This window comes from Chenopodium quinoa, unplaced genomic scaffold, assembly GCF_001683475.1.
Source record: "Chenopodium quinoa cultivar QQ74 unplaced genomic scaffold, ASM168347v1, whole genome shotgun sequence".
NCBI classification, from domain to species: domain Eukaryota; kingdom Viridiplantae; phylum Streptophyta; class Magnoliopsida; order Caryophyllales; family Amaranthaceae; genus Chenopodium; species Chenopodium quinoa.
In genome coordinates, this window is record NW_018744113.1 from 1545140 (window position 1) to 1555284 (window position 10145).

General features: G+C 36.5%; 1 protein-coding gene across 1 annotated transcript; it reads right to left on the reverse strand.

Moving 5' to 3' along the window:
• Nucleotides 1-87: 87 nt before the first annotated feature.
• LOC110692484 lies at nt 88-1718 on the reverse strand. The gene is made up of 2 exons (XM_021869493.1): nt 1535-1718; nt 88-978 (listed from the first exon to the last, which is right to left on the reverse strand). The coding sequence occupies exons 1-2, from the start codon at nt 1549-1551 to the stop codon at nt 93-95; spliced, it is 903 nt and encodes a 300-aa protein (XP_021725185.1). The 5' UTR covers nt 1552-1718; the 3' UTR covers nt 88-92.
• Nucleotides 1719-10145: the final 8427 nt, after the last annotated feature.

Genomic DNA, 10145 nt, shown 5'->3' on the forward strand with positions numbered 1-10145 from the left:
TATTAACAGCTAAGTAGCTCACCTTACCTCCCTTGCCATCATTGGCTCCAAGCAATAGCAATGATCAATAAGTGGAAATGCAACATCTGACTTCAACAATCTTGTATTTTGCCATGAATTTCACGCCACAATAGCATAGATTTATTGTCCACAAGATGCTTGCTTTCATAAACAATATAACTACATAATTCATGTCGGGGCTCTGGTTTTAGAGACCTTAATTGAGTCAAGGGATCAGTGAACTTAGACTTACTGTACAGCTCCTTTGCTGGCTGGACATGATTCCACCAGAAATCATCTAAAGCTGTCTTTATAGCATCCCAATATTCAACATCTCGATACAGCCTAAACAAACTGCTTCCATTTGGGGTCCAAACATAGAGATCCATCCAATCCCTATCCAGTATCTCCATCAGACCTTGTGCCTGTGGCATACAATAAAGTGGGATCCGCTTCCAAGGGAAAGCTTTGTTAATATCACCATCAAAGAAGGGGCACTTAATCTCCAACACTCCCTCCGATGGCAAACCATAAACATTTTCTTCAACAACCCCATCAGGAGAGGCACCAAGCCAACCATCACCATTAAAGTTATTGTTATTAAGAATTTGAAATTTAGGAAACACAACAGACTTGTCAGTTAATATCTTGTACCGTTCCAGAGCTTCCTCCTCATTGATATTGTTATAACAGGTCGCAAGATTACCAGAAAAGGGTTCAATCGCCCCTATCTTCTCTAACCACAATTGAACTCTCCTATGAGGCCAAAACCCAATTGCAGAGCTAAAAGTGCTTGCAGTAAGCTTGTTCTTTCTTAAATTCTGCCAGTTCTTGAACCAATGCTGAAAACAACTTGCTTGAAGTACATCATATGTACCACTAATATAAGGAGGGTGACTGGTATTGTGTATGTTGCGATATATACACTTACGACTATTCCTAATAAGGATGTCCCAGTTATTGAACCTTCCTTTGAAGCTGGTATGTGAAATGAACAGAAATTTGTTAAAACAATATACTGACAATGAGATCAACAAACTTATAAAAACATGGGCGAAAACCCAGATGAGATACCCTATTATTACATCCATTTAAGTGTTACAACATGACATTCGATATCATAACATCAAATGCCCCTAAATTTTCAGGGCCAACCCTGAGGCAGGGCAGGCGGGGCGGCCGAGTTGGGGCCATGATGAACCCTAGATTGTGAAATTGATAAACATTTTCATAGTTTTGTCCTACAATAAATAACTATAAACAACATCCTACAACACATTAGCAATCACATTTGACTCAATTATCAAATTAGAATCCAACAACATTAAATTCTTCTTACTTAAGAATAATACTAGCAAAATCATAGAAACTAAATCGATGGTTTTAACCGTTTCAGATGATAATAATAAGATTTCAATAATACACCTAAGAAGAACCCTAAATTGAATATACTGACAACTAAATTTAATTAAACCCTAAATTGTAAAATTGATATTCGGTGATTTAAAAAAAAAAATTAACAATAATATCTTACCTCAGAAGCTGCTTCATTGGAGGAGGAAAAGCTCAGAAGCTTCTCCAATGAAGATATCAGAGTATGCGCTTGGAGAAGAAAGAAAAAGGGCGCAGCTTGAGAATGAAAGAGCTCCAAAGGAGAAGGAAATGAAAACGTAGGTGTAAGGGTTTGGGGTTTATCAAAAAAAGGGTTTTGTCCACTAATTTTGTCCCAAATAAGGCAAAATGTTAAATGCCAACACTCACATATAAATTAATTATGTACGTATATATTTATCAGTGATCATATATTGTAATATCTCGTTTTTAATCATTAATTTTTGTCTATCTCAACTGTATCTTTGAAACGGATATTATATTTGCCACATAAAAACTTATAGTAGAAGATTGTATTTTTTAAAAATATTTACAAAGATTATTATATTTTGCTATTCTATTTTTCATATTAATTAGTTAATTGAATTGAATGTGAATATTAAAAAAAAGGCAAATATCATTTCTATTTATATACGGAGTAGTATTTAAATTTTACAAATAATTTCTTGAAATAAATTTTCTATTAAATATTTTTTTTTTTTAAAATACTAAGGACACACCAGAAACTGACACATGTCATTGCTGGAGTGTCTTTTAGTATATAATTATTGAAGTGTATATAAATTGAATGACAAAAGCTAACAAGTGTATCCCAAATAAAATAACTAAAAGTGGGAATATACGGCAAAAATTAATATAAAGTACTCCATCCGTCCCTTTATTACATGCCTATTTCTCATTTTGCACAGGAATTAAGAAAATTAAGATTCCTTAAAACTAATAATTGGGAGTATAAATATGCATGTAGGATTAGAGAGAGATAGAGAGAAAGAAAAAGTGGTTGGGAATTAGGAGAGAGAAAGTATTGGAAATTGATGTTAAAGTACAAAAAAGAAAAAGAAAAAGGGTGACAAATCATCAAAAAGAGAATACTCCCTCCGTTTCATAATGTTAGTCCCATATACTATTTTGGGCGTTTCAAAAAGATATACCCATATTGAATATATTTCATTTATAACTTGATTTTTTTTTAATTAATTGATTGTGTAATGATGACATGACTCTAAATAAGGAAAATTTTACCTTAAATTATGCAATTATGACTTGTGCTTTCCAAATGAAAAATCAAAATAGTTAAATAAGGTAAGCTAATTATGAAATCTGTTGTACTTTAATGTTAGATTCCAAATATATTTGTTTTCTTATTTTATGTGATTGATTCCATATGGGACTAACGTTATGAAATGGAGGGAGTATTATTATCAAAAAGTACAAACTATAAATAGAAAGAGGCACTTAATTTTGATCACCTCCAAAAAGGGATACATGCATGTAATAATGGGACGAAGGGAGTATTAATTATCGATTTATCGACGCATGATATGTTATACATTTCAAATTAATATTATCTTAGGTTGCATTATTATATTAATTAGTTATTTAATGCATCAAGTTGAGGCTTGTTTATAAGATTTAAATTAAATTAATAATTACAATACAAATTTATTTACAAATTGTTTGGATCGAGAGAATTGGATTGAAAAAAAAAAAGGGATTCATCCTCTGTAGCCGTCGCTGGAAGTGTGCCTACGTTAAAAGCATGTGGTGAATATGCTTGGCACTCATAGGAAGTGGGAATTGACGTATGCGATTATGGACAAATAAAGTAGGGAGCCGCCAACAAGTTTTTAAGGAACTTGTAAACCGTTCACGGATCATAAAAGGCAACCACGAATAAGGGACAACGATAGGCAACAACGATTGACCCGTGAAGGTTACACCCCATTCATAATCCATGAGATTACTAACTCCATATGGTTCGGAACCACGAAAGGAAGATCGGAGATGATGGTACGAAGTGAGTCACAGAGTGACATTCGCCCGTATTGGCCTCTACTCGATTCTTATAGTGAAAAGTGATTCCTGCGATCTCAAAGGCATACAAACAGAAATTCAATTTGCTCTAAACTATTATTAAGCTAAATTGGTTGAATATTAATGCAACATATAATTCTAAAATATTTGTGATCGCTTGAATTAAATAACAAGATTAAAAAGGAACCTAAACCGGTTGTCCAAATTATCTTATTAGGCGTGATTTTCAATTACATATTCCCTTGAACATGCAATATAGTGATCAATAATAACAATAGAATAAATATTAATATTGGAAGCAATTTAACCATAATATCATTAAGTAAAAAAAAAAGATAAAATAAACTAATCATGATGCTAGCAATATTAAAATAAAATAAGAGTAATTAAATTAATTAATTACTCACATTCCGCGCGTTCCTTTAAATTGTTACATCATGAATAAACTGTTAGTAACTTCAATAAAAATATAAAGCAAATTAAAATTAAATTAAATAAATGTAGATTTAATTTGGTCCAAACCCTCAGTTAATTATACCTTTCACGCCTTGGTTTAAGTATAGAACTTTGGGTATTGTATGAACTCCTGGGAGTGCTTAAAGGAAGGAATAGTGAATAGGGATGGCTAGTGTTTAGTCTAAAGAGGGAGAAAAGAATTATTTTGTGATCAACCTTGTTGATGTTTGAAAAAAGGGGAGATATGACCTCTATTTATAGAGAAAAAAGAAGGGTCGAAAAATTAAGATAAGATCCGAATTAAATCGGAATAAAACTCGATAGACTGCAGTTTTTGCGGTTTTTGTTTTTATCATATCTTTTGATCCTGAAATCGGAATAATATGAATAAGATATCGTTGAAAAGCTCTTGAAGTCTACTTTTTATCCCAATTAGAATCAGATTAAAATATTTTGTATAACAAAAGATATAGCCAAAATAGTGAGACGGTATCAGTTTTGGATAGAGTTTGACATTTTATTCATATCTTTTCCGTTATAGCTTATATTTGGTATCATAATATATCATTGGAAAGATAATTTCAAGGGCTATCCAACCATATAAAATTTGGATAAAAACTATGAGGCACGAAAATAATATCTGTCTATCTTTGAATGTCTTTCAATTCGAATAAAATTAGGGCTTTAAAAAAAGGAGTTTTATTCAATTTCAAACTCTTCAATCTTATCTTTTCAAAAAGGATAATTAGGATCTTTTAGAAATTTATAGAAGCTTCTAATTAATCCTAATTGGTTTAGGAATGGGATTAAATAATTTGGACCACATGATCATTGGGTCGTAGGTAAGGTGGGCTTAGGTTCGGTTTGGACTCAGTTTAATATTTTGGCCATAACTTATTCGTTATAACTCGGATTTGGGCTTATAATATATCGTTGGAAAGCTCTTTTAAAGCCCCATCCAACTATTCAATCATTGGACCCAGATTATGGACCAAAATAAACTGGATTGAACGTTTTTTAAAAAGGACACGAAATGAATGATTTTAAAGGTCACGAAATGAATTATTTTGGGTTTAAAGGCACGAAAAGAGGAAAATAAGTTATGGTTTGAGGAAATGGGCTAGAAGTTGGGTTGGTTTATGAAATGGAAATATGGATTTAAGCACTCCAAGATTAAATACTCAACCCGACCAATAATGGCGGTGAAAGGTTGTTCATCATCGGGTTTGGTTTTGGGGAGACATTTTTAGGTGTCTACAGAAGCCCCCACTTTGACTGAGTTTGTAGAAACGTCAGTTTCGAAAACGATAGTCAAAATAGTCAATAGGGATGGAGAATGATTTAAGACGTTCTGCGATCCTAAATCACTATGTATACGCCGATACCTGCAAAAAATGGTAATTCCACAGATAAAATAGTAAAGGGATAGAACGCTTATTAGACACCATTGTATCGGTGACAAATGAGTTTGGTATTTTCCTATGATTGAAGGAATCCACCGGATGACATTTGTTGAAATGCTTTCCATGCTTGAGGAAAGCCGACAGATGAGTTTGGTAGCTTTCTAAGCCTGAAGAAACCTACCGGATGACACTTTCCATGCTTGAGGAAAGTTGACATATGATTTTGGCGTTTTTCTATGCTTGAAGAAATCCACCGAATAATACTTTCCATGCTTGAGGAAAGTCGACAAATGATGAGATTGCAAGTCTCTGTGTATCGAGAACCTTGCGTCGTGAAATGATGGTGGTTCGATTGTCCCCGAACGTGGGCTGTAGATGGTCTGCTTGTCCCCGGACGTGGGCTGTAGATGATCTGCTTGTCCCCGGACGTGGGTTGTAATTGTTCGCTTGTCCCCGAACGTGGCCTGTAGATGAGACCTGCAAAAATAAATTTGCCAATGGACTCGTATATATTGTGATTGACTTGACCACTGACTTGACCAAGTTTGACTTGATGTGACATGACATGTGTATGATTGTGAGTGAGTGTGTGTGTGTGTGTATATGTGTGTCTGTAGACACAAGCAAACGAAAGATGCAAAAGCAAAAATTTTCCGTCAATTTATGTCATGAGTGGAGGGTACCGACTTTCTCCCAAAAAAGAAAGATGTGAAAACTGAAGTTTTATTTTCGAACTTCCCTCGATGAGAAAATTTTGAAAAAGTTTTTTTTTTAAACTTCCCCAAAAGAAAAGACGCGAAAAAAAGGAAAGTAGTTTTGAACTTCCTCGTTGAGCAAGAAAAAATGAATCGCATGAATGAATTGCTTTTCTTGAAAGTAATGTATGCATGATGCATGTCCTTAGGCCAGGAGGCTAAGGACAATTACATCATGTGACACGATAGATGAATTAACTTTGGTCTTGGAGCTAAGCATCATTTATGGTGTAAAGAAATGACCTTGAACGTCACTTACACTACAAGAAAACAGACAAATAGCGACGGAATCGTTCCGACGGACATAAAATTCCGTCGCAAAAGTCGAAATTTACGACGGATTTTTATTCCGTCGGATATTTCCGACGAATTATAAAAGTTCGTCGGAAATCCGTCGGAAATTTCCGACGGAATTAAAATCCGTCGTAAATTTTGACTTTTGCGACGGAATTTTCCATCGAACAGTACTATTTCCGACGGATTTTAATTCCGTCGGAAATTTACGACGGAATTAAAATCCGTCGGAAATTAATTTTAAAAAAAACCTTTAAAAAACCCCTTTAGAGGAAACCTAAAATAAGACGGTTCCACTCTCTTTCCTCCTATCCTTTTCTCCTCCTTCTCTCTCCTTCCTCCTTCTCCCTGATGCGCCGCTCTCCTCTTCTTCTCTCTCCTTCCTCTTCTCTGCTTCCTATCTCCTCTTATTCTCTCTCTGCTTCCTCTCCTTCTCGTTTTCCTTTCTCCTCTTCTTCTCTCTCCTTTCTGTTCTCTTTTTCTCCATTGTTGGCCTCTCCTCTTCTCTTACTTTCTTTTGTTCTTGGTAGGTGGTGTTCATAATGATGCCGACGAGTTTGGTTTGGTGGTGTTCAAGACGCCGGCGAGTTTGGTTGGTGGTGTTCAAGTCGATTTCTCGCCAATTTTTAGAAATAAATGGTTTTTCATGTCAAATTCGACCCTGAAAACTTTAGATCTAGAGTTTTCAGGTTCGAATTTGACCTTTAAAACCCAAATTCGAGCCAATTTTGGGGTTTTTTTGGGTGAAATTCAAGGTATGTACCTTTTTTCTTACTTATTTTTGTTTTTTGAGATTTTTTTTTAATTTTATAGTGAATTGTGGTTGAATTGCGGCGGTGGTGGTGGACTTGTCGGTGGCGGTGGTGTAGATCTAGGTCAGGGTTTGGGTTAGGGTTTGGGTGTTTTAGGTGCTTGGATCTGGGTATGGGTTTGGTGGGGTTTTGGTTAGTGTTCGGTCGAGGTTTGGTCGTTGGGGTAAGGTGGATTTGGTGTGGGTGCAGTGTGTCTGGTCGGTTTTAGGTGGGTGGGTGAGGGTTGGTTTTAAGTGTTGGGTGGATCTAGATTAGGTATAGTGTAGGTGGTCGGTGGTGGTTCGCTTAGGGTGGTAGGTGGTGGTTGTGGGGAATATTTGAGGAGTTTATGTATTTAATTTGTTGCGGTGGAGGTGGCGGTTTAGCGGTGGGGGCTATTGCCGGTGGGGGGTGGTGCGGGCTTTTTTTTTTGTTTTTTAAAAAGGATATTTTCCGACGGAATTTCCGTCGGAAATTTCCGACGGACTTTTCCGTATCTTGAAAACCTTTTTCGATGCTTAAATCCGTCGGAATTTCCGTCGGAAAAGTGTTTACGACGGAAATTCCGTCGGAAAAGGTTGATTTTCCGACAAATACTATTCCGACGACATGTTCCGACGGAATTCCGTCGGAAACACGATTTCCGACGGAAAACAGGGTGTTTCCGACGGAATTTTTCCGTCGTAATTAAGTTGTTTTCTTGTAGTGTTAGGTCTGGAAGCTAAGCACGTATACAGATGAAGTGATTATTACATAATGAACGTTGCATAGGTCAAGGAGCTAAGCACGATATGCTTTGTATGATTAAAAATCATTGATATATAAATGTTTCTCAACACATTATGCGATGCATGAAACAATGAATATTGCTCAAGTTAGGAAGCTAAGCAAGTATACAATGTTTCTTCTAATGAATGTTGTCTTTAAATATTATGAAACATGCACAGTGTTGAAACAAGATTTCATGATAAAGGGCTCTTAAAGAGAAGGATGATTGATATGGATATGGATGTGTGAGTGAAGTGTGTGAATGTGATACTAAGGCTAGCTGCAAGGGTTATGGTGATGAAAAGAGATGTGAGAAGAGTCAAAGATGATGACTCTTTAGGCTAGGTAGGCTAATGTGATATGGGTTCAAGCCCCCAAGTCTAGCTCTAGATGGGTAGGGGTAATCATGGGATATTCTTTGACTCGATCATGCAAGGAATTGAATATGAATGTGGCCGCACCTCGATGTGAGGTTGCCTACGTATCCGTTAGGAATTAGGCCGAACGTAGCTCTAACCGAACTTTGCACAAGTGTGTGTACACCTCAAAGAGGTCTTTCAAGGGTTGTAATGTGGTTAAGCTGAAGGTTTAAGGAAGAAAGGGGTAAAAGGCTCAAGACCCGAGAGAAGCCCCCAAGATGTGTAATTGTGTATTTGAAAATTTGGACTTTGCAAGTTTATTTTCCTTTTTTTTTTTGGCTTTTCGTTTTTTTTTCATTCTTTTGAATCAATGTAGGTAATCTCAGATCATGCGGTCCATCACTCACTTAGCATTCATGTTTCTCAGGCACGGTACCAAGCACTCGATGAGAGACGCAATTTGAGACGTGTTCATATCAAAGACATTGGAACACTTGCCCTTAGACATTGTTTTATTGTTGCTTTGCTGCTTTTTTTTTTACTTGCTTTTTGAATGTTATACAATTACACATCTTCCAATCCCAGGGTTAAGTGAATGTGGGCTGAAGAAATGAAGGCCAAACGTTAGACGAGGCTCAAAGTGGTTGATGAAGAAATGGAATGTGATTGAATGGTTAACAAGGAATGACAGGGTTGCAAAGTTGCCTCAAGCCATTGGTGTACCTTGTGTTTAGTTCGGTAATTGATTTTTTTTTTTTTGAGAATGAGTGAATGAAAAATGCTATGATCAAGATGTAAAGGAAATTTGCTCATTTTATTAATGGAAAAGGTGAACGAAATACATGAGACATATAAAAATTTGAAATGAAAAACCTATGCTAGACATGAATGGGGGAATGGAGATGAATGACAAAAAAGAAATCATGAAATCTTGCACAAAGGATCTGATGTGCGCCTTGTGTTCATTACTTCTTGCCGCCTGGAGGGACATGAAGTTTGTTTGCATCCACCAAGTCTTGAATGACGTCCTTCAAATTCCAACATTGCTCAGTAGTGTGGCCCCTTCCTTGATGGTACTTGCAATGGGCATTGGGATTCCATTTGGCGCTCCTTTCTTCAGGTTTTGGCTCTGAAAATGGCCCAATAGGTGTGATCAAGCCTTGACTGTAGAGGCGATCAAAGGCCGCATCATAAGTCATTCCTAAAGGAGTGTAAGTTCTTTTCTTCTTGGGCAATGGAGCATCAAGAGCTAACACTTCATTGAGATTAACTTGGCTTATATTGTTGGTAGTATTTTCGTGCTTAGAGACGAAGAAGAAGGATGGTCGTTCTTCTTGTTTTTCCAAGTGTTATTATTGTTACTACCAGCAGTCTTTATAAGCTCATCCTCGATATTGATGCCGATGTCGTATACAGCTTCAAAAGTGTTCAGTGGAAGAAATTTGAGATGTTCCCTATACTTGTGAGTCAGATTTTGAATAAAGAGGCGAACCATCTCTCTTTCTTTGGGAGGATCTACCAAGAGTGAAGTCGTTTCCCTCCACCTGTTCAGATAAGCGGTGAAGCCTTCATTCTCTTTCTGTTTGAGAATGGAGAGTTCATGTTCAGAAGTTTTAGTTTGAATGTTACACTTATAACGATTCATGAAACTTTCGGTGACATCTTGCCAAGTCGCAGTACGCTTAGCATCTAGGGAATAGAACCATTGTTGGCAAGCATGTTCTAAGGAGAGAGGGAACACCGTAGGGAAGAGTGTTACGTCCAATCCCTTAAGAGCCATGGTAGCAGAGAACGTCTTCAAATGGAATATTGGATTGTCAGTAGGCTTGAACTTTGGAATATCAGCAATGGAGAACTTTTCAGGTAGTATGTCCTTCACATCCAAAGGAGTGG